The sequence below is a fragment of the Lynx canadensis genome, chromosome D3, assembly GCF_007474595.2.
Source record: "Lynx canadensis isolate LIC74 chromosome D3, mLynCan4.pri.v2, whole genome shotgun sequence".
Taxonomy (NCBI): Eukaryota; Metazoa; Chordata; class Mammalia; order Carnivora; family Felidae; genus Lynx; species Lynx canadensis.
The window spans coordinates 87,065,762-87,093,556 of record NC_044314.2 but is presented as its reverse complement, the minus strand read 5'-3'; the positions used below and the strand labels follow the sequence as shown (position 1 = coordinate 87,093,556).

Genomic DNA, 27,795 nt, shown 5'->3' with positions numbered 1-27,795 from the left:
GGCGGAGCCTGGCGGGCAGAGCGGCGGCGGTGGCTGAAACGCGGGGATGGCGGGCGCCGGGAGCGAAGCCCGGTTCGCCGGGCTATCGCTGGTGCAGCTCAACGAGCTGCTGGAGGACGAGGGGCAGCTGACGGAAATGGTGCAGAAGATGGAGGAGGTGGGCCGAGCGGGAGCGCGCGGTGGCGGCGGGGCCTCGAGAGGGGCGCGCGGGGCCGGGGGCCCTCGGTGGGCTGGAGGTGGCCCGAGGCGCCGGCGATCGCGGTGCCTCTAGCTGGGGTTGGGGAGACCGAGACTGGGGCTGAGCGGGGGGGGGGGGGGGGGAAGCCCCCTGAGACCGGGCTCGGGGGCTGAGCGGGGTCGAGGCGAGGCTGTGAGGCGCCGAGGCTGGGAATGAAGCCCGGATCCGAGAGCCTGGAACGGGCATTTGGGGACCTCGGGGGCTGGGGCTGGGTCGGGTGGGACGAGGAGAGAATGGGGGGTTGAGATTAGGTTGGGGAAGGTAGGGGGGATTGCAGTGGAGGATTGGGGGGTGACAGACCGGACTGAGTCAGCCAGGGGTTGGGCGGGGGGTGGGTGGGTGGGGGGGCTTGAGGAGAGGGTCGAGCGGTACAGGCGGACTGAGGAAGTTAACTGGAGTCTTCCAATAGGTTTTCAGGGGCTAGGTGGACGAGCTGGACGAGAGTCCTAGGGTTTGCTATTTCCAGGGTGAGTTTGTAGGGGCCTGGATGTCTGTAGCTGACTCTGGGCGGTCGTACTGAAATGGACTTTAGCCTTGGGTAGGGTCTCTGAGGTTGAGGGGCAGGAGGCCCCGGACGTGGCCACGTTAGGGTTGGAGGGGTCTGTGTATGTGAGCGTTCCCACGACGGTTAGAGGGGCCCTGCTGGGGCTGCCCTCATTTGGAAGAGGCCTTAGTAGGGCCATCCTAGGGGCTTCTCCCTGGTCTTGGGGTGGGAGCAGGAATCCCTTTCCCCGTAAAGTTGCCCCCTTTTGTGGAAGAAGGGAATCTGGGAATCCGGTGGCTTTGCGTCACCGTGGGGCAAAGTGAGAATTCCTGGAGCTGTTTTGGGGGAGAAGATAAGCCAGGGATGGGGGGACTGGTGGCCAGCCCGCACACGTCTTCCATAGTTGAGGGCCTGCTCAGCCTCTGGGAGGCATATGCCCACTGTGTTCCTGGTTGTGTCACTCCGTCTCTTGTGACCTGCTTTGCTCTCTGCGGTAACTGACTTCACGCTTGCATTTGCGCTGTGAATTGTCTCTTCTTTTCCCAACCCTTTTGGGCTCTTTTCTCTGAGCCGCCCGTCCTCCGGGCCTGGGGTCTCCTCCAGGCAGGTGGACCCAGGCTGATCCCAGCTCTCCCCAGCCCGTTTACCACTCCTGCCTCTTTGTCTCCAAAGTCTGAGCCTTCCCACGCCTACAGGGCTGAGCCTCTGCCCCAGAAGCCTGAGTGGGGGCTCTTGGCTCTCTTTCCGAAGAGGGATTGTTCAGCCCTGAGCCAGCTTCCTTAAAAGGGGGCTTGTGTGGAGGTTGCACATTCAAAATCACTGGAAAACCCTCAACAGATTATTGTCCTGAGCTACAGAGAGGCCACTGTAGTGAGATGGTATCAGTCTTTCCATTAATACACCCCTTGTATTCACGGGCTTTGTAACTTGGCACATAGCACGTTGCTCCGAGATGCAGTTTCCCTCATTTATGGTCTCCATGTGGCACTTTCCATCTCCGAGAATAATAAGTGACAAAATCCATCTTTCTTGACTGAAAGAGGCTCATGTCTCTAAAGAAATAAAATCTTTGCTTAGTTTCTCTGCTTTTCAGTTGCCGGGAGACCTTTTGTTGTGTGTCGGCAGGCATCCTTGTGCTTTAATGATAAAATGACAGGTATTTTTTTCCTGACGTGTGATCCCACCTACAAGTTATTTTGCTGTACGACTGTTCTGTTTGTTAGAACAGGATACTGTATTTATATTGGCGTAGTTATACCGATTATATTCTACAGTAATAGAAATAAGCTGCTTTTTAGTGGAGGGAAGATTGTGGAAAGAGGTGATTCTCTCAAGTCTGAGGCTATTAGGGACAGCTTGTTTCCTCTACCTAAGAAACTGGAGATTATTACATGAAGGGAAAGGCAGATAAATCTAGCAGAACTTTTTTTTTTTTTTTTTTTTTTTTTTTTTGCGAAGGCGACCGTCATACCAGAGTCCCCTATACGAATGCTGACGACTGATGTATTGATTAGGCCACATAATTCAAGTTAAATTACTCAGCAGTACTTCAGGGCGTAGTGCTGTTAAAACAAGGAAACCGAATGAGAAGACCAAAATACCCTAGCCAGGCAGCTCAACGAGCAGTAGTCACACTTGGCAAATCCTGTTCCCCCAGTCACATGTGGCATGTTTCTGTAGGAATGGGTATAACATGAACAATTAAAATTGTGGCCATGGTCCTTTGACTCAGCTGTTAATGTTAGGCATTGGCTTATTTTGGGGTAGTTGGGAGACACAGGAGAAAATATTCTGTCAACTGTCCACTCTCAACCAGGTGGAACTTTCAGACTTTGGACTCCTACACTCCAGGCCGGACTTGGCCATTTCGCAGCTGTGTGATTTCAAGGAAGTTAATCCACCTCTCTGAGCATCTCTTAGAGAAGGCTAACATGATGTTTATTTCATAGAGTTGATACGGGGATTATGTGAGATAGCTCGTGTTAACACATCGTGTAATTAGTGCTCAATAAAGAGTAATTGCAATTACTAATAATCACCTAGTTCTTTTTAGGAAGTTTACTGCCAGTCATCAATACCAGGCCATCCTGACAAGTTCATAGCATCTTATTTCAAGAATGTTAAGTAAATTTTTATTTACCATTAGCTTAAGACACATCTTATCTTTCTGTGGTCCAAATGATTATGTATCTCAGCAGGTCCGAGGATGAGATTGTAAACGGAACAGGCCTTTCCCAGCATAGAATCTCTTAATCTGAACCAAAGGCTTTTTTTTTTTTTTAAATTGGCAGAAGGAAGTGTTTTAAATTGTAGAGTAAGACTTCTTCAAGCCTGAGGGGATATTTTGTGGCGGCTGGAAAGTGTGGCTAGGTTTTGAAGGCATTCACTGTTAGGTTTAAATACAGCCGTGTATTCTGCTTCACTTACATTGTTTTAATTGTGGTGTGTGAGCTTTAGTGCAGCTCAAGACATTGAAATCGTGCTGGAGCTGGAGCTGTTCTCTTTTTTCGGTGCCCCCGTGTTTCTCTTTTCCTGTTGGTCCCGTCCACTTTGCAGCTCCCTAAATGCAGTACCCTCCCTGGTGATCTTTGCTCTTTGCTTTCGCTGTGGGCTAACGTTTCATATGCACACATTTTATTTTTATTTAAAGTTATTTTTACATGGCAATGGAATGCGCCTTCTTCTATCCGTCCACATTAACCCCGGTGGACTTACTGGGCACTCCCTTAAAAGGAACTGTCGCTTAGGGGATTAGGCAGCTAAACCGCACGTCTTGGGTCCTCTCTCCCCGTGTGCTTCCGGAGGGAATGTCGGTTGGTTGGTTGTTGCTAACGGATAATTCCACCCAACTAAGGATTCAAATTCAGGATCTCTGTTCCTTTGGCAAGTGAGAGTGCCCACATGCAGAAACACTGAGGGTCTGAAAAACAGATTGTTTTGTGGAAAGAGTCTGGTCTGGGAGACGCTGTTTCCCTAAGGCGTGTTCTGGTGTGATTGGTTTGGGGCTGCAGAGCTACTGCGTGAATCATAATGGCTCATTGAAACGTACTGACCTTGCTTTAAACCCAGGGACTGTTTCCTCAACACCAGCTGAGTGCTGGTGGGACTGGTTTTTCGAAGTTAAAGTTTAAACGCTTTGAGAGTCTGCTAACTGGAGTTTGTTTCTGCTCACATTGTGCAGTCATTGCGTATGCAATGGCTTCAAACTTCTAGGTTTCAGTATTCTCTTGTGTGGACTTACTGTTTTAACTCTTGAGTAAAAACTTACTGTGCCTGGGAATAGTTCCTGAAATTCAGTGTTATCTGATTTTATTTTTTTTAAGTTTATTTATTTGGTTTGAGAGAGAGAGAGAGAGAGAGAGAGAGAAGGAGACAGAATCCCAAGCAGGCTCCATGCTGTCAGTGCAGAGCCCGACATAAGGCTCTAACCACGAACTGAGAGATCATGACCTGAGCCAAAACCAAGAGTTGGACGCTTAACTGACTGAGCCACCCAGGCGCCCCTGATTTTATTTTTTAAGGAGGCATTAAGATTCATGAAAAGGGGTGCCTGGCTGGCCCAAGTCAGTAGAGCATGTGACTCTTGATGTCGGGGTCATGAATTCAAGTCCCACGTTGGGCATAGGGTTTATGTACATACATTTTTTTTTTTTTTTTTTTTTTTTTTTTTCTTTTTTTTTTTGGTAATGTAAGGAGCATAGCCGAGACTTGTGTGACCTTATTTCAGTTACTTAAACTCTCTGTGCTTTGGTTCCTCCACTGTAAAGTGACGGTGGTCACCACACCTGCCTTTGAGGGTTCTTGTGAGGCTCAGTGGAATAGCCGGTGAAGGCAGGCAGTACTTTGGCACAGAGGGGGCTTCAACAGAGGCTAGCCCCCGCTCGTAAGAGATTTTCGGAATTGTTAGACTGGCTGGCCTAGGTGAAATCTGATCACTTGCTCTCTACTTGCATTGATTAAAAGTGTGGTGGGTGTGGTACAGTACAGAACCGCCTTTCGATACAACCCACGGACCTTTGGCAAGTACTCTTGTCTTCCCAGTTGCAGTTTCCTCCTTGAAAACAAAGGGGTGACAACGGTAACCTACTTCATAGGGTTTGGGTGGATTAAATGTGATAAGTACATAGGATGCTTGCTCTGGTACCTAGCACAGTGAGCACTCGGGAAATTGTTATTATTGGCTAGTATTGCTAAAACTAAAAGGCATCATATCCTGGCTGCCGTTTCAAGAAGATTCCATCTCAGTTTCACAGCTATGGAGCACTAACTGTGCAAGACGTTTTAAGGATGGAAACACGAATAGGGCATAAACCCCGTATTATAATTTGGGGAAGAAACCACGCACACAAACCTTTACAGCCCAAGAGCGAGTAAGAGGTAGAGAGTTCGAGTTTGGGAAGACGAGCAACATGTGGAGGATGGGTGGTGGTGCTGGCTGTGCAGCAGTGTGGACGTACTTCACCGTGGCTCTTGAAAATGGCATCTTCTTACGTATGTTTTATCACAATTTTTTAAAATAGAGAATAAGGAGGCTGCATGTGAATTGTAAATGACATCGAAGGTCAGATGAAGAGAGGCTCTCTGGCGAGATTAGTTAGGTCCTAGTGCAAGAGATGGACTTTGATAGGTGGGTAAGAGTTAAGAAGGTAAAGGATCAGATACAATAATGCCTCTGAAAGGGTTTAGAGTAACCTAAGGAACATGTGTCTACCTGCCACGCGGCTTCGGAAGTAAACACTGTCAACCCAGTGAAAAGCCCTCTTTGTGCTCCATCCTGGGCCCGACACCCACTCCACCCCCAGCCACTGCCTTGAGTTAGATATTTATTCTGAGTAGGATTTTGAGAGCTAAGCATGGGCAGTCAGGAAGAAGTGACAGCGAGGGTGCAGTCCCAGAGCAGGAAAGCATGGGACAGGCTTTCTGACTGGCGGGTTACCAGCTACTTGAGCCGGATCGGATCTGCGCATGAGCAGGGAAGTGACGGGCAGTGATGGGGAGGGAGGCTGGTGTGCCGTGTGTGCGCGGAAGGCCGTGAGTTTGGTAGCGGTGAGTTTCCGTGACTTTCTGGAGCGGAAGAACAGTATGATCAGAAGTACTCTTCAGTACGGTTAAGTTGGCCGCAGAGTAGGGGCCGCGTGGGTGCGGGAAGGTTCAGGAACGGCCAGGGTGGAAGTGGAAACCCAGGTGAGGAGAAGCTGGGGTTTCAGCTGGGTTTCTGGGAGCGGGGTCTCCAGCCTCCTCAGCTTTGCCTTCCACATGCTTGCCCTGCCTCCTGCATCACGGGCACACGGTATCTTTGGGGACCTCTTCTGTGGTACTTGTCACACATTTTGTAAGTCATTCACTTCCTTGTGGCCCCATTTTGTCACTTTTGTCTTTGTGTCCTTGGCACGTAGGTACTGCTGAGTGCAGTTCACTGGCTTCAAGTTGGAGATGAGTAAGAGTGGGGGGGAGGGGAGAGGGCTCACCCAGACCCTGCCTGCCAGCCCAAGAGTGAGGGACCGGGTCGGGGGAGGCGGGCAGGTGGAAACCCGGTTCCGGAGCTCAGGGGACCAGTCAGCTGAGATACAAGTCTGGGGGCCAACTTCCTTCAAGAAGAAAATAAAAGTTTGAAAGGCCGCTAGGAGTAATTCGTGGGTTGGGAGGAAGAAAGAGGTACCATCGAAGCACAGGGAGAAACGAGTCTGGTATTTTCCAGACAAGTGGACATCCTGTTACAATGCTTGTACTGTATCAGACTGGTCGAAAGAGGAACCTGGATTTAGACTGAACTGTTGGAGCATCATGTTGTCCTGTCCACAACTGATGTGCTCTTGAGCTAAGCCAACTTTGTTGTTTATAGAAGGTCCTGACTTCTCATGGTTCGGATTATGACCGTTTGACTTCGTGATGGTGCAGAGCGCAAAAATGATACACATTCAGTAGAAACTGCGCTTGGAATTTTGGATTTGTCTTGTCCCAGGTTAGCAATCGGCGGTCCCATCCTCTCGTGATGATGCTGGGTAGTGGCCGCGGTCAGCCATGCGGTCAGGAGGGTTGACAGAGTGAACGCGGACAGCCACCTGCACCAGTGTCCGCTCCATTTGTCACTTTCAGTACAGTAGTCAATGACATGAGATAGTCAACACCTCGTTATAAAATGGGCTTGGGGCATATCTGGTTGGCTTAGGCGGTAGAGCATGGGACTCTTAATGTCAGGGTTGTGAGTTCAAGCCCCATGTTGGGCATGGAGCCTAGTGACAATGAAAAAAAAATCTGTGGTAGAGGATTTTGCCCAATTGGAGGCTTATGTCCGTGTTCTGAGCATCTAAGGTGGGCCAGGCTAAGCTATGATGTTCGCTAGGTTAGGTGTACTAAATACATTTTTGACTTAGGGATATTTAGAAAAAAATTTTTTTTAATGTTTTCGTTTTTGAGAGAGACCAAGCATGAGCGGGGGAGGGGCAGAGAGAGAGGGAGACACAGAATCCGAAGCAGCCTCCAAATCCGAGCCGTCTGCCCAGAGCCCGATGCGGGGCTCGAACCCCCCAACTATGAGATCACAAAGTTGGATGCTTAACCAGGCACCTCTTTATGATGGCTTTTTGGGACGTAACCCCATTGTAAATGAAGATCTGTATTTGGCTCTTATCACCGTATTTGTAGCGGAATGTTTGCTGTGGGGATGAGCCCCGTAGGTGTGCAGTTCAGGGTTTTCTGTAACGACTCCTGTGTCGGCCACTGTTGATGTATGTAATGGCTGGCTCTCAGAACATGCCGAGACAGGAGTTCTGGTTGGCTTACTTCCTCCCTCTGCTCTATGGGGTTTTTGGACTCCACAAAAACTACCTTATTCAAGAAAAACTTATCTTACCCAGTGGTAGAAAGGCAAAGGAAAGTCCTTTGCAGAATTTCTTCCTAGGGAAGAATGCAAGCGGAGAGGAAGATGTAGCTTTGTTGTCATGGGTTATGTTGCAGTATGTCAAGAGAAAGAAAGCTTTTGAAATCGTTTCTCATGGAATTAGGAGGAATATTGTCCACTACTGTGCCAAAGAGTTCTTGTCAAAAGCAGATACTTGAGTAGCTCGTTCTGTTACAGGCAGTGTCATAGTTAATGTTTCTTCCAAATTAGATCTTTCATTATCACCAGAGGTGGAGCCACCAGGAGTGGCACCTGGAGGTTATGTCCATATCCGTTGCCTGGTGCCCCGGTTGGCAGAGGGACAGAGGAAGTGCTAATTAGTGTTTGCCATCAGACAGCAGCTTTCATTAGCGTGAACACAGCTGAGGTCGAGCAAGGTTATTCATTACTCAACTTTTATGGAGCACTTTGGGGATATGAAACCACGTAGTTTTCATCTTCTAGGATTGCGCAGGTACACAAAAGTCAGTTACAGATGTCGGAGGTGTGAAACAGCGGTGGTGGGGACGCCCTAGCGGGAGGGGACGCAGCAAGCCTCTGCGGGGCTGGGGGAGATCCACGGAGAATGTTTCCTTGAGGAGATGACTAATGTGCTGTGATTCGGAGGAGGAGTTAACCAGGTAACGAGGGAGAAGGGCTTCCAGCCATGGGGGTGGACAGCAGGAACCTACACAGGAAAAGCCTAGAGAGAGAGGTGCAAAGGGATATTCTAGCCTTGCCGGAGGGATGAGGGCGGGGCTTGGTGGGGGAAGAGGCCAGAGAGGCAGGCAGAGACCAGATGGCTTGATCCTCTCGGCAGAGGGAGCCACCTGGGAGTGCTGTGTTCACAGTTGTGACTTAAATGGGTGGTTCAGCCAGCCCCAGGGGTTGGGGGATGGATTTGAGGAGATGAGACCAGAAAGCAGGGAGATCCGTCGGAAGCCTGGAAAAGATGCTTGATTAAAAAAAGATCTTTGGTGGGGCACCTGGGTGGCGCAGTCGGTTAAGCGTCCGACTTCAGCCAGGTCACGATCCCGCGGTCCGTGAGTTCGAGCCCCGCGTCGGGCTCTGGGCTGATGGCTCAGAGCCTGGAGCCTGTTTCCGATTCTGTGTCTCCCTCTCTCTCTGCCCCTCCCCCGTTCATGCTCTGTCTCTCTCTGTCGCAAAAATAAATAAACGTTGAAAAAAAAAAATTAAAAAAAAAAAAAAAAAAAGATCTTTGGGCAGCCGAAATCGCTGACTTGGAAGCTCACACCAGGCTCCTCACAGGGCTTGTTGAGTCTTGTCTCGTACACTGTTCAGATGGAGACACGCCAGGTCATATGGTTTGTGTGTCCGTGGCAGATTTTCAAAGGGTGTAGGGAAAGACGAACAGAGCCAGTAACACCGTCCGGAAATAAATGATAGAGAAAGAGGAAGCAAAAGTGATAAAAAGCTTCACAAAAAATGTAAGGTCAGCTCTTAGGCATAGTGGTTAAAGGTGGGATTTGGGGGACACCTGGTGACTCAGTCAGTTGAGCATCCGATTCTCGATTTCTGCTCACCCAAGTCACAATCCAGGGTCTTGGGATCCGAGCCCACTCGCTCTCTTTCTTTAAAAAAAAAAAAAAAAGATGGGGTTTGGGTTCCTGGGAAACCCTGGGCACCATTACCCTTTCTAAATATCAGTTTCCTTATCTTTAAAATGGGCATATTATAACAATGGCCTGACAGGTCGTTCTGAAGGCTAAACAAGGTGATGATCGTAAACTGATGAACAAACAGGGCGCCGAGGCAGTAATGGAAATAACGGCAGTTTTAATAAAGTGGTCGGGGCTGTTTGGTTTAGGGTTGCGTTTCCCTTAGTTGTCCTGGGGCCCTGCTTCTGTCAGTGGTGATTACATTAAAAGGATCTCCATGGTAAATAAGTTTGGGAAACCAGTGGTTAAAAGGGATTTTTGTTGTTTTGCCTTGTTTGGTTCTTACTGTTAGGGCAGGGCGTGTGGTAAAGCTCCAGAGGGCGGACACCGAGCGTGTCCCGTTCTTGGTCCCAGAACTCGTGGGACTAGCTTCCCTGGGGCATGCTTTGGCAAATGCTTATTCAGGGGATAAATGTGCCATCTGCTTCCATAGCCCACGGGTACTGATGTTTCACAGACAGCACGGCAGTTACTTGATATTCATGATGCCAGTTCTTGGTCATCAAAGGCTGCCCTGCATTCACATACTCCGTTTAAGAACACGGGGAATATATAGTATTTCATTTGTTTTGAGTATATGGTATTTCAGTTTCGGATTCCAACTAATCTTTAAAAATATTTTTACATGTTTATTAGAGAAAAATTCAGAAATGAAGAAAAACATAATCACATGTGATACCAGCACCTGGACATAAACCCTTATTAACATTTTATGGTTTTTTTTTTTTCCATGTTTTTCCCCCACTGGGATCATTCTGTATATAGAGGGTGTGTGTGTGTGTGTGTGTGTGTGTGTGTGTGTGTGTGTGTGTGTGTGTTAACCTAAAGTTATGCTCTGGGCATTTTCTTATTTTTATGTCACTTTTTCTTTTTAAGTAATCTCTTCACCCAGCGTGGGGCTTAAATTTATGACTTTAAGATCGAGAGTCTCATGTTCTACCAACTGAGCCATCTAGGTGCCCTGATTTTCTTATTTTCTATCAGAATATTCTTATATGGGGGCGTCTGGGTGGCTCAGTTGGTTAATCCTCTGACTCTTGGTTTCGGCTCAGGTCATGATCTCACCGTTCATGAGTTCGAGCCCTACATCGGGCTCTGTGCTGGCAGCATAGAGTCTGCTTGGGATCCTCTCTCTCCTGCTCAGGTGTGTGTTCTCTCTAAATAAATAAGTAAATAAGTACATCCGTCCATACATACATAAAACAAAAAGAAAAGAATATTCTTATATGGCAGTATTTTTAGTGGCTGCATGATCTTTTATAACTTATGATAAATATCATTTTTGTGACCATTCCCTCATTGGATATTTCATTGCTATCATAAATTGTATTGAAATTAACATCTTTAAATTTAAATCTATTAAGGGGCACCTGGGTGGCACAGTCGGTTAAGCGTCCGACTTCAGCCAGGTCACGATCTCGCCGTCCGTGAGTTCGAGCCCCGCGTCAGGCTCTGGGCTGATGGCTCAGAGCCTGGAGCCTGTTTCCGATTCTGTGTCTCCCTCTCTCTCTGCCCCTCCCCCGTTCATGCTCTGTCTCTCTCTGTCCCAAAAATAAATAAAAACGTTGAAAAAAAAATAAAAAATAAATAAATAAATTTAAATCTATTAAAACATCAAAAAAATTTATTTTTATTTTTTTAATTTTTTTTTTTTAACGTTTATTCATTTTTGAGACAGAGACAAAGCATGAACGGGGGAGGGTCAGAGAGAGGGAGACACAGAATCTGAAACAGGCTCCAGGCTCTGAGCTGTCAGCACAGAGCCCGACGCGGGGCTCGAACTCACGGACCGCTAGATCATGACCTCAGCCGAAGTCGGCCACTTAACCGACTGAGCCACCCAGGCGCCCCCCAAAAAATTTTAAAATGATTAAGTCTTAAGTATCTAGGCAGGTTTTTTGTTTTGTTTTGATTTTAGTTAGAACATCAAATTCCCTACACCAGATAAAGTTGCAGGTATTTTTTGTTATGAATATAAGTAGAATAATTTAGGGGTAACTGATTATTCTTTGGCTAATCCCTTTCTCTACCCACAGACTAAAAGTATCCCACTATTAGAATAGCATTTTCTCATAAGAAGATGAATAATTTAAATCATGTGACAGTAAATTGTATCCATTAAACTGAATTCATGAGTCAGGGGTTGGAAAGTTTATGTCATGATGTATTTCAAATGTAAAAGCAAAATTGTCAAAAATGTAGTCTTCACATAATTCAGGATCCACCTGGTTAGGCGTTTTCTTATTTTGCATCTGTGTAAAGACTGTCCGAGAAAATTCTCATACATGCACTTATAAATTGGGGGTAAAAGGAAATAGAAAAGAGGAAGAAGAAAAAACAAAACAAAACCCTGTGCTCTTACTAAACAAACGATTGCTTTGGTGGTTTGTCCTGGCCAGGAGCTGCTAATAAGAAAAGCAGAGTTGATAAATTTTCTCTCTTCCATAAGGCTCTTTCTTTTTGAGGAAGGGAGGAGTGATCTGGATTTAAAAATCACAGCAGAAGCCTATTAAAAAAACAAAAGGGCGCCTGGGTGGCGCAGTCGGTTAAGCGTCCGACTTCAGCCAGGTCACGATCTCGCGGTCCGTGAGTTCGAGCCCCGCGTCGGGCTCTGGGCTGATGGCTCAGAGCCTGGAGCCTGTTTCCGATTCTGTGTCTCCCTCTCTCTCTGCCCCTCCCCCGTTCATGCTCTGTCTCTCTCTGTCCCAAAAATAAATAAACGTTGAAAAAAAAAATTAAAAAAAAAAATCACAGCAGAAGCTATTAATTGACCTCCCTCCACTTCACCAGAGTGCTCCAGTAATTGGCGATTCCCACCATCGGATACAGCGATTGACGACACCACCCCTATGTTCGTGATCAGGTTTCTGGACATTTCTGCTCCCAGTGCGGTTGAGTCCAGGACCTGGCCATTCTGGTTTCTTTGTTACAGTAATTAACTTATTTCATTAAAATACTGTGGCAAAAGCTGTAAGCGAAAGGACCGCGAGGGAAAACTACCTGGAGGGAAAACTGAGCTGCTTGCTTTGGAAAGAGTTAATAGAAGGTGGTGTGCTAGAAACAGACTTGTTAGCCAGTGAGGTGTGTTTCAGGCTGGGGGAAAACAGAAGAATTCCAGGATTCTGCTCTCAGCTCACTTGTCCAGTGTCTTGAAACCCTCCCCATCACAGGATGTGGTCTGGATGAAAAAGAACTTTTGGAACTTGAGCTAGTGGACCCTTTGTCTAAGAAAAGACCTTTGCCTTACATGAAGAAATGGACGGATGTATATCTTTAAACTTTTGTGTGTTTAGTGATTTATTGCTTTAACTGAACTGCTCAGCTGACCAGCTAATTGGTTCTGATAATGTGGAGTGAGGGCTTCTCAATAGCTTCCCTGACTCACCTGCTGAGACTCTGATTCCGTAGGATCAAGTGTAACAAGCCCTTTGAGGAGACTAGGGACAAAAGCAGTTAATGTTGGGATCAGTTTGGGGGTCCTGTCCTGCCTTCTGTTCCTCCCTCCTCTCCCTGGAGTCCTCAGGAATTGTAAGGTCAGTGATATACTAGGAAAGTAACATTTTCTAACACGTGAGAGTTGTCACAACCCATCACACCTATTATATTTCTTTATTATTGACATCATTATCCACAAAGTGGGAGGTCCCCCCCGCCCCCGCAAATATTAGGAAGTACTCTTCCAAGGGGTAGGGGGAAACAAAGCACCCTGGTACCTCGAGAACTAGAAGATTATCAAATTGTGTTTCTTTGAGACCATTTAATTCTTCTCTGGGCCTAGTCCATTTATTTTCAAACGTAGTAGCTCTTTGCATGTCTGTGGTTAGTTGCACTTAAAGTGAATGTCATACCGATTTTTAAGGTGCAAGCCAGCTCCGTGTGGGAAGGAATCGTTCGTCTATATCCCATTGCCTGCTACTTTGAGTGCAGCAAGTTTCATCTCAACAAGGATTTTGAGATCTTCAATCAAAAATAGCAATCTTTATTAATCTAATATGCTGTCTCTGTTGAGTGGGTTGTTTTGGGGGAACATTTGATAAGCATCTGGTAAATTTCTTTTCCCCTGTGGGCTGTCGCCTTGGAGACACACAACCCAGGAGGTGGTTATATTTTAGAACAGTTTCATAATGCTCGACAGTTCTTTCACCGTATTTTTGAGTTTTCAGATCTTTAATTTTGTGAACATGTTAAGCAGTCCAACTCTGCAGCTGTTAAGTTTTTTTATTTTTTCATTTTGGGGTTGAATTAAGCCACCTCTGCAGCACACCTCTGGGATATTGTGGGCTTGGATTGCAGGCTTCCCTGAAAGCCTGCATTTAGTGGGAAGACTGCAGAAAGAGGAATTTGTCACTGGCAAGGTCTTCACTGAATGGAAGATGAATTTGGGCTTTCTAATAGCTGTTGATACTAAACCCTAGGCTTAAATTGCATGTGACCTTGGTGATACTTGTCCTAAAATTAATCGGTGAGCTAGATCAAGATATTGTACTCAATAAAAGGAGAGATTAACCTGGCTGAATACGTGCCAACCTTTTGGTCGTCTGATCCATAAGCTTGTGTATTTAGAGTCTGAAGGCAGTCTAATGTTTTCTACTGGTAGGAAGGTACAGGAGCTGAGATTTATTTTGTTCTTTGTCTTTATATTATGGACAGCTTTCAGTTTAATTTTATCTGGAGAGGAAAATATAAAAATCGAAACGAATTTCCCACCAAAAGCAGCCAGCATTTCTTCAAGAAGGGCTGGTCCAGATCAGGGGCAGCAAATGTGCAGATGGGTCTGGGACCCCTTGTTCTACAGGAGGTCTGGGCGGCGGGGGGAGCGGGGGCGGCTGGCAGTCCTCTGGGGTATGTCAGCTTGAGACCCAGCCCGAAGTGTCTCCCACCAGCCGAAGTGTCTCCCACCAGCCGTGGACACTTTGATCATCAGGAAGATTACAAACTGCAAGTGATTGAAACACACAAAAAATAGAAATCCTGGGGGCGCCTGGGTGGCTCAGTGGGTTGGGCGTCTGATTCTTTCTTTTCTTTTTTAAATTCAAGCTAGTTAACATACAGTGTAGTCTTGGTTTCAGGGGTAGAACCCAGTGATTAATCTCTTACCTATGACACCCAGTGCTCATCCTGAAAAGTGCCTTAATCCCTTAATGCCTGTCACCCATTTACCACCACCCCCCCCCCACAACCCTTAGTTCTCTGTGCTTGAGAGTCTCTTATTGGGGTGCCTGGGTGGCTCAGTCGGTTGCGTGTCTGACTTTGGCTCAGGTCATGGTTTCACAGTTTGTGGGTTCAAGCCTTGCGTTGGGCTCTGTGCTGACAGCTTGGAGCCTGGAGCCTGCTTGGGATTCTGCGTCTCCCTCTCTCTCTGCCTCTCTCCCACTTGGGCTCTGTCTGTCCTTTTCTCTCTCAAAAATAAATAAAAACAAACAAAAAGAGTCCCTTATGGTTTGTCTGTCTCTCTGTTTTTATCTTGTTTTTCCTTCCCTTCCCCATGTTCATCTGTTGCATTTCTCAAATTCCACATACAGGTGAAATCATACGATATGTCTTTGACTTATTTCGTTTAGCATAATACCCTCCAGTTCCATCCAGGGTGTTGTAAATGACAAGATTTCATTTTTTTCATCGCCGAGTAGTAATCCATTGTGTATATACACCACATCTTCTTTCTTTCTTTCTTTATTTTTTATTTTTAATTTTTTTTTAATGTTTATTTTTGAGACAGGGAGAGACACAGCATGAACGGGGGAGGGTCAGAGAGAGGGAGACACAGAATCTGAAACAGGCTCCAGGCTCTGAGCTGTCAGCACAGAACCTGACGCGGGGCTTGAACTCACGGACCGCGAGATCATGACCTGAGCCGAAGCCGGATGCCTAACCGACTGAGCCACCCAGGCGCCCCATACACCACATCTTCTTAATCCATTCATCTGTCAATGGACATTTGAGCTCTTTCCATACTTTTGCTCTTGTTGATAGTGCTGCCATAAACACTGGGGTGCATGTACCCCTTCAGATCAGCAGTTTTTGGAAAAGAATTTGGATAAATTTCTAGTGTAAATTGCTGGGTTGTAGGATAGTTCTATTTTTAATTTTCATACTGTTTTCCAGAGTGGCTGCACCAGTTTGCATTCCCAGCAGCGGTGCCAAAAGGTTCTCCTTTCTCCATGTCCTCGCCAATATTTGTTGTTTCCTGCGTTGTTGATTTTAGCCATTCTGGTAGTTGTGAGGTGGTATCTCCTTGTGGTTTTGATTTGTATTTCCCTGATGATGAGTGATGTTGAGCATCTTGGGTGGGCGTCCGACTCTTGATTTCAACTTAGGTCATGATCTCACAGTTCGTGAATCTGAGCCCCGTGTGTCGGGCTCTGCACTGACATTGTGGCGCTTCCTTGGGATTCTCTCTTCCTTCTCTGCCCCTCCCCTGCTCTCTCTCTGTCTCTGCCCCCCCCCCCCAAACAAACTTAAAAAAAAAAAATCTGTTACATAATGATCATGCTCCCCCAAAAAGCTTTTTAGTCATTTTCAGAGGTTGCTTGGGCATTAATTCAGTCTTGTCAAAGTTGGGCTTAAAGCAGGGGTGGGGGATGGTGGAAACAGTTATAAACGATTTCAGATACTCAGCCAGAAAGGCAGAAGCTCATTATAAGAGGAATTCAAGCCAACACATGCAGAAGTTGAAATTAGAATATTGTTAATTTTAGTAAGGGTGCTTAAATTAGAATATTGTTAATTTTAGTAAGGGTGATGATGGCATTGTAGTTAAGTTGTAAAGTTCTTCCCCATTAAAGATACATATTAAAGCTTTTAAGGGTGAAATGGTAGGATGCCTGAAATTTACTTTAAAATACTTCAGGGGAAGAAGAAACTTCAGGAAAAAAAAGTGAGGAATATCTCGAAGCAGGATTGACAAATGTCACTAATTTTGAACCCTGGAGAATGTGCATGGATTCTTTATTCTCTCTCTCCTTTTCCTTTGTGTTTGAAAATATCCTCGGTAAAAAGGCAAACAATAATAGAAATCTAGATGACTCTTGGTACTTGAAAATGGAGAAATGATAGACCAGTTCTATGCAGTGGACAGATGCTGCGGCATAATTCAGGGCATAATCCTGTAGAAAACACACTTGGGAGACAGAATATCCTGACCCTTAACCTCATGGCTCTGCAGTTACTGACCCTCTCAAGACTCTGGTGGTCTCTTAAACCTCCCTGAGATGGTATTTCTTTCCCGAGTAAAATGGGGGCAAATCCCCCCCCACCCCAGTTGGAGGATTAAATGGAGATAATGCATGGAGAGAAGGTGGCACAATGCCAAGCGTGCAGTAAGTGCTCCATAAATGTTAGTAAGTACTGTTGAAACATGCAGGGTGCTGACAGAGTGGTTTTCACATCACCAGTATCTTCAAGTTCACCTATATTGGGATTTATTTTTTCTTTTTTTTTTTTTTTTTTTTCTTTTTCGCTCTTAAGCCTTCTTATTTGAAGAGCAACTATGGTCTCTGTTCAGGGCTGCAGTACAAGGGGACTGGCGCCCCCTGAAGTTGGGCAGTGTGATACAAGGCCTGCCTACACTTGGGGTCATGGGGACAGACTGTTCTGGTTACTGTCTCCCCAGAACCCCTCAATAGAGGTGCTTCATAAGTATTTCTTGAATGAATGAATGAATGAATGAACAAATGAATGAATGAATGCACGAACCACTCAACCAACCAACCAGCCATCGTGTTGGAGCATTTCGTTGTGGCTGTTACGAGCTATACTCGAGGTACTGAAGTTTGAGTGTTTTTTAAAAATGGACATGTAAGTTCTAGTGGCTTCAGGGCTGTCCTATCGTGACACTGGGCCCCCCCTCACATTCTGACATGTTGTCCAAGAGGAAGAGGGCTGACTCTCAGCCGAAGAGGAAGGAGTTGTGTGAAGCCTGTCTGTCTCTAACATGTCTCCATGTGTGTTGCGTATCTCTCTGCAGTGAGGGGTGGTTTTGCTTCAGAGCAATCTGAGGTTTTCCACTGTATCCTATAGAAGTGTCTGCTTTGGAAAGCATCCACTGAAAACTCAAAACTTTGACCTCACGCTGGCTGGCAGGGCACTGGCAGTCTCCCGTCCTCGTTCCGGTGCCTCTCGTTCGTGACCATTGCGTATGTCACCCAGAGGGGAGTTTATATCTGTTTTCTTCTAAACCGACTTTATTTTCTACCACACTTACCAACCCAAATTAAGAAATAATGGTCAGGGGCACCTGGGTGGCTCAGTCAGTTAAGTATCTGACTCCTGATTTCAGCTCAGGTCATGATCTCATGGTTTGTGGGATCGAACCTCTGCGCTCAGCACAGAGCCTGCTTGGGATTCATCCTCTCTCTCTCTCTCTCCCTCCCTCGCTCTCCCCCTTTCGCTTTCTCAAAATAATAATAGCATGCATTTGAGGTAGCACGTGCGTGCTACAAGAGAACTTCATGTATTATGTGAGCATCGCAAGAGATAAAGGGGTCTTTACATTTCTTCCTGAACAAAGCATGTATAAAATACCTTGTTTTCTTTGTGTGTGTGCGTGCACGTGTGTGGGGTTGATGGTCCTTTTTAAAAATTTTTTATTATTGGGGCGCCTGGGTGGCGCAGTCGGTTAAGCGTCCGACTTCAGCCAGGTCACGATCTCGCGGTCCGTGAGTTCGAGCCCCGCGTCAGGCTCTGGGCTGATGGCTCGGAGCCTGGAGCCTGTTTCCGATTCTGTGTCTCCCTCTCTCTCTGCCCCTCCCCGTTCATGCTCTGTCTCTCTCTGTCCCAAAATAAATTAAAAAAAAAAAAAAAAAATTTTTATTATTGAAGTATAGCTGACACATGTCATGTCAGTTTCCGGTGTGCCACGTAGTGATTTGACACTTGTGATGGCCAGTGAATAATCTATACGATTAGCATAGTACCCGTCTGTCCCCACACCACGTTGTTATGATACTGTTGACTCTGTTCCCTATGCTGTATTTCTCATCTCCGTGACTGACTTATTTTACAACTGGAAGTTTGTATCTCCTAATCCCCTTCTCCTAGTCTTGAAACAGCTTAATTTTCTAGAGCCTCTGCTCTTCCAGTTCTAATATCTAACAGGCTGTATTAAATTAACCCTTTTTTGTAAACTTACATATGCTTGTAGTAAATCAAGCACTATGTCCAAGTAGAAAGAGGAAAGTTAAAAACATTCGCAGGTTGCTGTTGTCAATTTAGGGTGAACATCCTTTCAGGCGGCTCTTGGGTAGACAGATGAGCAGAAAGAGCTGTATAAATGGGGTCCTGCTCTAAATGCTCCAATCCTGCATCTCACCTCTCGTGGATTATGAGCAGAAAAAGAAACTGAAGTAACACTGAGTATGTACTTAAAAATGTTCCCTTACCGCAGACCGATTATTTCCTGAAAAGATCTCTCTATGGTTAAGAAAAAGGATCGTGAGAACCATCAAGAGGTCGGCAGTAGTGTTTTCAGTTTCAGGTGTCTAGGCCCCTGCGAGCATTCTCCGAGTTCCGGTTCAGATTCAGCCACAGGCGCTGAGGCTGGAGTCAGTCTTACGGGACCTGGAGAGCTGGGCCATGTGTCGTCCAGAGTGACTGCCACTTGGGCCTGCTAAGCGTGGTGTGCACGTCCCCGTGGGGAGGGCCCCTGGGCCTGTTCTGGCCAGCTCTCCCTGTTCTCCTCTGCTTTGCAAATGATGGAACAGGACTGGCCGTTTCCCCTCCCGTTTTCAGTTGGCGCGGTGGAAAGGAATATTAAGGGGGAAAGCGTCTTTTTCGGCATCTAATGCAGCATCAGAGGTGTGTTCCGGGAGGCACAGAAGTGTTGGAATCCAGGCCGTTGTCCCCACCACCACTGTCCACTGGAGAGTGCTGTAGGTGTGCCCTGGGTGGCCACTTAGAACTTACCAGTACTTCCTGATGTAAAAACAGCTGAATCCCCAAAGGATATACAAAATCACAAGCCGTTTTTGATGGCTGTCAGTCGCCGTCGCAGCTTTAGTTGGCTCTTTCAGTGGCTGGTAGCTTAAACTTCGCCCGTATGCATCCCGTGCAAGCCACCTTTGGATTATAGCCTGTGCTGCTCTCTTCTGGGACTTTCTAACATGCAGGAGAAGTGATTTCTACCTGATTTAGACCCTAGGAGAGTGAGATTTCTTTAGATCTGCTTTACGCTGAGACGGAAGCGGTGGCACTTAGCTGTATGCTGGAACCCCCGGAGAGCTTGGGAAAACACGCCCGGGGCCCCTCCTGGAGGGTTCGGCTGGTCCAGAATTGGTCTGGGCACTGTACACATCAACACCCCCTCCCTCGGGACTGTCAGGTCCGGCCGAAGTCATGATCCTTCAACGGCACGCTAGAATTACGTGCCTCATTGGACGCCAGTGCCTTTCCAGGGGTCCCTTTGCAGACCTGTGCCCACCGCGGTGCCTTGGGTGAGGACGGAAATCCTGCTTCGGCATAAGCCTCCGATCTGGCGTGAGACCCCCACAGATGCTGTCTCAAAGGACTTCATCGAGGGAGCCTGTCTCCATAAAGGATTTGGGGCATTTGTTGCTTGATGTACACAGCTTTTTTTTTTTTTTTTTTTTTTAATCCCCTCCATATTTTGTTGCCCATCTTATTTGCTGGGCGCCTGGCCTCAAGAGACTGGCTTTTGGGGGGTGGGAAGGATCTCTGGTGCCGTCAGCAGCCTTGGACTGGTGGCCCACGTGTGCTAGGTGCTTGGCACGCTAGAGACGACAGGGTCCCTTCTGTGTTAGTATTCCGGTGGGGGAGGCTGTGAACAGGGAAACGATACTTGCTGACTGCAGCTTGTGTCAGGGAAGAGATGGGTGCTGTGACTGAGGACGTAGCGCCGACCCGGCCTCCCCGTGAGGAGCCGGTGGGAAAAGCAGACCTGAGCTCCAGAGGTGGTAGAAGGAAGGGCTGGGGGTGCTCTTGGAACTGCCCGGGAAGACAGGTGGGGGGACCAGGCCCCCCACCGTAGTCAGGGCATGCTCCATTCCGTTCCATTTACGTCACCTGGGTTTATGTGACGAAACAAGTGCTCCTCTCGTCTCCGTTCTCCAGACCTAACTCTGGACCCGGCAGATAATAGTTGCTCAGTAAATGTTTATTGAACAAAGAATTAAGACTGAGTCAGAATGACGGCCAGCGGGCAGGGAGCCAGAGGTCCCTGACCATGGCCTTGAACACCTGCCGGTTCTCAGCTGGCAGATGAGATGGGTTGGGGGGTGGGGTGTAAAGAAACTCCCCAGCAGTTTGTTGACTTACAACTAAACATTGAATCTTGAGGTAACTGTAGATTCACAAGCGGTTGTCAGAAGGAACAGGGATCCTCTGTGTCCCTCACCCACTCCCCCCAGTGGGAGCACCCATCCCCATGAGCCCCCTTCCCACGGCCGTCCCCCAGCCACTCACCTGTCTCCGTCTCTGTGACTCGGGCGTTTCGAAAGTGACGTATACCCCGAATCCTAGAGTGTCCGACCCTTTGGGCTCAGCGTGATTCCCTGGAGCCTCATCCAAGTTGCCACGCGTGTCAGGCTTTGTCCTTGTTAAGGCTGAATGTTCTGTGGCCTGGACGCTGTGCGCTTTGTGCAGCCACCCACCGCGGAGCGACAGCTGCGTTGCCTTGGGTCCTCGGCTGTTCCAGATAAAGCCATTTTGAACGTTCACGTGCAGGTTTTGTGTGAACATGTTTTCATTTCCCCGGGGCGAGTGCCCAGGAGTACAATTTCTGGGTCGTGTCGTCGTTGCATGTTTAGTTTTAAAAGAAATTGCTGAGCTCTTTTCCAGAGTGGCCATACAGTGGTTTGTGTGTGTTTGTTCTTTCCAGTGGCTTAACAATCGAAGGAAAGACTCTTCTACAGGATCGGGATACAACTGCACAGGGCAGGGAGCTGCTGCGTGGCGGGAGGTGGCGGCCCTTCCGGAACCCCGTTTACACCCGGGCCCCAAACTCTCCAGCAGCAAGAGATGAGAGTATCGGTGCTGCACTGATTTTGTAGTGTCGAGCTAGAGGCTCAATTTTCTATCTTAATTTAAATTCCATTTTAAGCTGAGAGGAATCTTTAGGGCCCCTGGGCGCAGCTCCTGGGTGCGGGAGATCCGGATTCTGTGTCTGCTGTAGGGAGCCCCCCGGCCCGGGTCCAGGGCTGCCGCTGTGTTCTCTCCCGTCACCTTCACCTTCACGGAGGGGGGTGCACGTGCCTCGCGGAGCTGGACTGGCGCCTTGGCTGGGCGTGGCCAGGACGGAGGCAGCCCAGTGGGAAATCTGCACCCAGACTCTCAACAGGAAGGAAGTGCAGAGGTGCGGCGAAAATAGCCGGGGTGGGGTAGCAGCAAATATCAAGGGGGAAAACGAGATAAGTGGAGTCGTGTCTCAACAGAGCTGCGAGAAAACAAAAACGCGGCTCGATGGGGAAGGACTCTGCCCTGCGGGAACTCCAGCTCCAGACAGGTTGCTGGGGGCAGGTGGCGGCGGCCGAGGCGTGTCACTTGCCAGTCCCAGAGGTGCCCCATGGGTGTGGGTTTGGGGGTTTCCTTTAAATAACGTGGCTTTGCTAAGTCTTCCTGGGAGCTCTTTATCCTCAGGCCTTCCATCTCCTCGTCAGCCCTGGGGTCTGGGCGCGTGGGCTTCGCTACCTCCCAAATGGCGCCTTGGCCCAGCTTTGGGTCTGGAGCTGGGGGCTGGGAGGACTCTGACCTTCCCCTCAGTCGAGGAGGAGCAGGAGGTGGGCGTGGGAGAGAGAACAGGGTCATGGCAAACAGAATTCTTTCCCAGGGGGTGTCGGGCTTTCGTGTTTGATCCCTAAGCCTGACGACTGAGCCTGAATTGACCCCATGCCCGCTGGTCCTCCTCTGTTAAAAGTGATTCTTTAACTTCCGCTGGAGGAGCAGAAACAGGTTTTGAACAAATCTAGCCCTAAATCTTTACAGCTGTTTATTCTTGGAAGCACAATGGCGGCAGTAAGGGATTCCAGTCACAGCACGGCTATTGAAGCAAAAGGCCTTGACAAGTCACAAGACAAAGCCTGTCTGCAAATCGTTGGAAAGGAAGTGGCTTTGCTCTTTAAGAACAGGGAGCTGTGTCCAAGCTAGAAACCCAGAGGGGCTGGAGTCTGGGCTGGGAGCGGCCCCGCATGTGGTCCCAGCCTGGTGACCAGCCAGACGGAAGCAGATGTGGTGGCTGCTGAGGGTGGGGCACAGGAGCCTCGGGGGACTGGTCCGGGAACTAATACTTGCTTCTCACCATCCTGTGTTCCTTGCAGACGCAGAATGTTCAGCTTAACAAAGAAATGACGCTCGCCAGCAACCGGAGCCTGGCAGAAGGAAACCTTCTGTACCAGCCTCAGCTGGACGCCCTGAAAGCACGTTTGACCCAGAAATACCAGGAACTCCAGGTTCTCTTTGAAGCCTATCAGATAAAGAAGACCAAATTAGGTAACTTTTTCAGGGTGATCCTCCAAGAATAAAGAGTTGCGGGAAGGACACGTTTTCAAGCCGTTAGATTACCAGGAAGGAAATATTATTATGGAAAAGTTTCAGATTAAGACCATGGTTAATGCCACAAAGAAAAAGTTTATGTATGGAATCATTTCACCTATTTAGAAAAGAGACTTAATCACTTAAAAATTCATTTTTTTAATGTTTATTTTTGAGAGAGTATGATTAGAGGAGGGGCAGAGAGAGGAAGACGAAGAATCTGAAGCAGGCTCGAAGCTCTGACCTGTCAGCACAGAGAGCCTGACACAGGGCTTGAACTCACACACTGTGAGATCATGACCTGAGCTGAATTTGGAGGCGTAACTGAGCCACCAGGTGCCCCAAGACGTAACCACTTTTTAAACAAAATTTCACCTTCTCCAAACAGTGCAGAAAAGGGTAACTTTCTTATTCAACAAACGTTTTATCCTGTGGAGTTAGGTCCTCAAAGATAGTGTTGACAAATATCCATCATGGGAACTTTTTTTAATGTTTATTTTTAAGAGAGAATCAAAAGGTGACCGGGGGAGGGGCAGAGAGTGGGGCTTGAACCCACGAAACCGTGAGATCATGACCTGAGCCAAAGTCAGACACTTAACTGACTGAGCCACCCAGGCACCCCAGGAACATTTCATTAAAAATTTTTTTTTTTGTTAATGTTCATTTTTGAGAGCAAGACAGAGCATGAGCAGGGGAGGGGCAGAGAGAGAGAGCGAGACACAGAATCTGAAGCAGGCTCCAGGCTCTGAGCTGTCAGCCCAGAGCCCAATGCGGGGCTCAGACTCACGGACCGCGCGATCACGACCTGAGCCGAAGTCGGACGCTCAACCGACTGAGCCGCCAGACGCCCCGGAACATTTCATTTTAATGTCGCGCTTACACCGACAGTCATTATGAAGAGCGGTAGGAACTCAGTGTCAAGTCCTAGGGCTTGAGGTGGCTTTCGAGGGGGCGGAGATGAAGAAAAGGTTAAAAACGCAGCCCTTCCGTGAGGTGGTGAGACTCGCACTGTCTGCGCAAGTGCAGCAACAGTCCGCTCACCCTCCAGAGCCAGTCCTGGTGACATCCAGTGCTGCCCGGGAGCCCTTCCCTTGCCGGGAGGAATGTAGATGGGTTAAAACCACCTTGGGGGGAGAGTTGTTGGGCAACACCTGCCTGAACGCAATGCGTGCTCACTCTGGGACACAGCCTGTCTGCCCCCGGGGCCGCCCCGGCAGTGGCGGACCTTCGTGTCTGTCCACGGGGACGAGAGTGTCTGTGTGTGGCTTTATTTGTAGTAGCTGAATTTGGGAGCCGTCTGAATTCCTGTGTCCAGAATGAAGGGAGAGTAAGTCAGGTCCACACAGTGGACGCCGAAAGGGGCGGGCGGTGGATGTCAGAGACACGGTGCCGAGTGGGAGGGACCGGCACGCGTGTGACCTGCGTACGTGAGGCTCCCAGCCAGGCCGAGCTTCCGCAGCGGGGCCGCCTCGGGGCAGGCTCTGGGACTGGGCCCCCGGAGCCTTTGTGGATGTTCTACGTCCTGATCTGGGTGGTAGGTGGGGTTTATGCGTTTGTAAAAGCGCAGGTCACACGCTTCGGTTACACATACCGTGCAAGTTCTCACTCAAACACGCAAAGGAAATCTGCGTGGGGTGACGAGTGGTGCGTCATGTTGCTGGGTCAGGGCCCCCTGTGGTCGGGATGGGGACACGCGGGGTGCGGAGGAGGATGAATGGCGTGGCCCCTAGTTTCCCCCTGCTTTTGTCCTGTGTGCTCCTCCTCTTGGATTTTAAGGCTTTGACTTCGAGCTTCCTGGAAAGCCGGTTCTCGGCGTGTGACTCTCCCAGTGCCTTTCCAGTTAAAGTGCTCGCTGTTTGGCAGGCGGGTGGCAAGGAGTCTGGGGGGCTGTGAGTGGCTGGCTGTCCCTGCTCTCACACCTCTTGCTTCTTCCAGATAAACAGTCGAGCAGCGCTTCCTTGGAGACCCTGTTGGCGCTTCTTCAGGCAGAAGGAGCCAAGATTGAGGAAGACACTGAGGTAAGAGCCAGCTGGTGCCGGGTGGATGGGGGGGGGGGGGGGGGAGGGCCCCGGGGCGTGGTGACCGGGGGACCAGTTCTTCCGGGGGGGGGGGGGCGAGTGCCACACCTCCGTGGCCAGGAGAGTCTGGTTCTCAGGCCAGGGGTGCACACCCTACGGGGAGTCTGCGCCACGGCCGCCGGTGGCTCTGAATCGGGGGGCAGGGCAGAGCCTGGGAGATGTGGCCACTTGAGCACCGGAGGCCTGGGCCTCCCTAAGTGATAAGGTGATGAGTCAGGGTCAAAAGTCGTGCCGTGTAGCAAGCTGGGGCGGGTGGCAGGTTGCCAAGTTAGGCCACCCGGGGGGGGGGGGGGAGTAACCCCTGGGTTTCTTGGGTGGGGGCCCGGGTGGGCGTGAGCATGTCTCTGTCCTGCTGCCCCTGTAGGGGGTGTGTCTGTCAGGGCACAACCAGTGGAAGGAAGGGACTCCGGCCGGCTTAGTGGGAAGGGGGCAAGCGGGTATGGTGGCTTCCTCCGCGCCGGGCGAACCCACAGCTCAGGGCTGCTGAGAGGCCCCCTTGATCTGAGACTGGCTGTCCCTAAGGCCGTCCAGCTTGTGGGGTGGGGCGGGTGGTCAGAGCCAGCCCACCTCTGTCCCCTTCTCTCTGTGGGAGCTTGGGGGGCTCCTCGGAGGTCAGCCAGGGTCTGCCCCGTGGAGCACGTGGCAGATGGGATCGAGGGGGAGGGGTACAGGTGATGGAAGCTGGGTGGGGGTGGTGGTGAAGGGAGTTCCTTCCCCAAGGGCTGAACCATCCTTTAACGAGTTTCTCCTCCTTCTTTCAGAACATGGCAGAGAAGTTTCTCGATGGAGAGCTTCCTCTGGACTCCTTCATCGATGTCTATCAGAGCAAGCGGAAACTGGCCCACACACGAAGAGTGAAAATCGAGAAGCTCCAGGAGCTGGTGCTGAAGGGACAGAGACTGCCACAGGCCTCGGTGCCCGCCCCGCTGCCACCCAGGGTGCCCGAGCCAGTGCCCGCTGCCCCCCTGCCCTACCCTACCTCAGAAGCCAGCGGGCCCCCCTCTGTGCTACCTCGGCGCATCCCCCCGCCGCCTCCCCCGGTGCCTGCAGGACGCTTGGCCACACCGTTCACCGCTGCCATGGGCTCAGGACAGGCCTTTCCGTACCCTGGATCGCAGTGTCCTCCCCTGCCCCCCCGCGTGGGCCTCCCCAGCCAGCAAGGATTCTCCGCACAGTTCGTGTCTCCGTACCCGCCCGCTCTCCCCCAGAGACCCCCGCCCCGGCTGCCTCCACACCAGCCGGGCTTCATCCTCCAGTGAGCGGCCCCGTCCCTCCGGGGAGCCTGCACCTGCTGGCCAGGGCTCGGCACACACAGGCTGCGACGACCGGGGGGGCTGTGGCCCTGCGCCAGCGCCCCCGTTTGTAGAACTGTAGGTCAGTGGTAAGTAGACGTAGACCCCGGTTTTGCACCCAGGTGGTTGTGCGTGCAGGGCCTCAGCCTGGCATCCCCGCGGCCGCACCGGTTTGTGTTCTCGGTATGATTTCTAAGTCTCGTAGTGTTGATGGACTCCTAAGTCTGGGGGGGAAAGCCTCCCTCCCTTCCCACTTAAAATCGTGTTCCTCCCGTTGCAGCTTTATTTAGTAAGCTGCGTCATCGTTCCTGCTTTGTGCACAAAAGACAGCGCTGTGTGGCCCTGCCCGCCGCTGTCCCTGATGAGGGTCCGTCAGGTGGGCTTGCCTGGAAGGTGCTTACTGAATCGGCGGGCTGGGGTGGCCAATCGTCCCTCCCCCCGAACCTGGATGCTTCAAAGCCACATGCAGGGTATGCGCTCGGCCCCCTGCCAGGTCCGGAGGCTGGGCACGTTGCAGCCGGGCCGGGGAAGATTGGTCCGAGCCGGACTTTGCACAGCAGACCACGTCCTCGGCTCCTCCTCTCTCCCCCGCCTCGGGCCAGCCCCTGACGGTTTCTACGAAGAAATACTCCCCCCAGTATTTTTACTATGTAATTTTCCTGTTTTATATTGGGAAAGAAAACTTTTTTGACACAAGACCATTCAGGGAAACTTTATAAAAATACACATCTTGTTTTGAACAGATTGAGGTGCAGAAGCGAATGCAATTTCCTTTCTTACAAGCAGTGTATGGTCACACCTGTGGGTGCCTGTGCTGTGCCTTAGTTTCCCCTGGTGCCAATGAGGGGCCGTCCATGGCTCCCCCGCAGGCCCACAGGCTGGGCAGGCCGAGGGGTAGCTCTCACTACTGGCTCTGCGTTCCCAGAGGGGCTTGTCCAAGGTCGTCGTGTTGCAGGTGGAAGAATTCTGTCCCGTCTTGAACCAGGATACTCGTAGCCAATATTCTCTGCCTCTGATTGGGCCTCAGGGTGGGAGGGGGACAGAGGGAGTCCCGCAGCATGGCGTCATGCTTTGGAGGAAGCCAGCACCAGGATCGGCAGATGCCCTGGGAACACCCCTGGCTCCTCCTGGCCCTCTGGGCTCTCGCCTGCCCTGGTGATAGACTGGAGGCAGTGCTCAAACAGGGTCTGTCACAGCAGGCCAGAGGCGAGGCCACCAACCCCTGTCTTCAGTTAGCATATGGTTCTCCTGGACTGTCACAGCCGAATGGGATGGGCGTGCCTACCATGTTTTGTGAATCTGGAGATCAGGGCCCGCCCCGCCCCTCCCTAGTACCTCTGCTGCCTACCCCGAGGTCGGTGGGGGGACACCCACAAGCCCACACGGGGTGGAGCCAAGGGCGTGAGCTCGGTGTCGATGTGGTGAAGGGCTGGCCTCACTCCAGGGCCAGGCCTGAGCTGGGGTTGTAAAGCTGTAGGACCCTTTTTAATAAACAGGATTAACAACAAGTTCTGTCCTTTATTTATCCGGGGATGTTCATGATATGTGTGGTTCTAGAGTATCACTGATCAGAATTCCGACCGCGAAGCTGCCTTGTGCGTCGAAGTTAAAAAGCCACCCACCATCCTTGAAGCGTCTGCCTTGACCAAGGTCCCTGGCACG

The 27,795-nt window shown here is 49.7% G+C and overlaps 1 protein-coding gene across 2 annotated transcripts; it reads left to right on the top strand.

Annotated features, from left to right (window-relative positions):
- On the top strand, window positions 1-27,641 carry VPS37B (VPS37B subunit of ESCRT-I). 2 transcript variants are annotated; one of them, XM_030292493.2, is made up of 4 exons: window positions 1-157; window positions 22,550-22,721; window positions 24,699-24,781; window positions 25,603-27,641. In XM_030292493.2, the coding sequence occupies exons 1-4, from the start codon at window positions 47-49 to the stop codon at window positions 26,098-26,100; spliced, it is 864 nt and encodes a 287-aa protein (XP_030148353.1). In that variant the 5' UTR covers window positions 1-46; the 3' UTR covers window positions 26,101-27,641. The 2 variants fall into 2 exon arrangements, with proteins under 2 accessions (XP_030148353.1, XP_030148354.1); XM_030292494.2 differs by lacking the exon at window positions 1-157 and adding an exon at window positions 21,513-21,738.
- Window positions 27,642-27,795: the final 154 nt, after the last annotated feature.

What these genes read in the sequence shown, in the direction of transcription:
- VPS37B (XM_030292493.2), top strand. Translation starts at nt 47, where the DNA reads ATGGCGGGCGCCGGGAGCGAAGCCCGGTTCGCCGGGCTATCGCTGGTG. An exon ending in TGGTGCAGAAGATGGAGGAG is followed by an intron (nt 158 to 22,549) that starts GTGGGCCGAGCG and finishes TGTTCCTTGCAG; the next exon opens with ACGCAGAATGTTCAGCTTAA. An exon ending in AGATTGAGGAAGACACTGAG is followed by an intron (nt 24,782 to 25,602) that starts GTAAGAGCCAGC and finishes TCCTTCTTTCAG; the next exon opens with AACATGGCAGAGAAGTTTCT.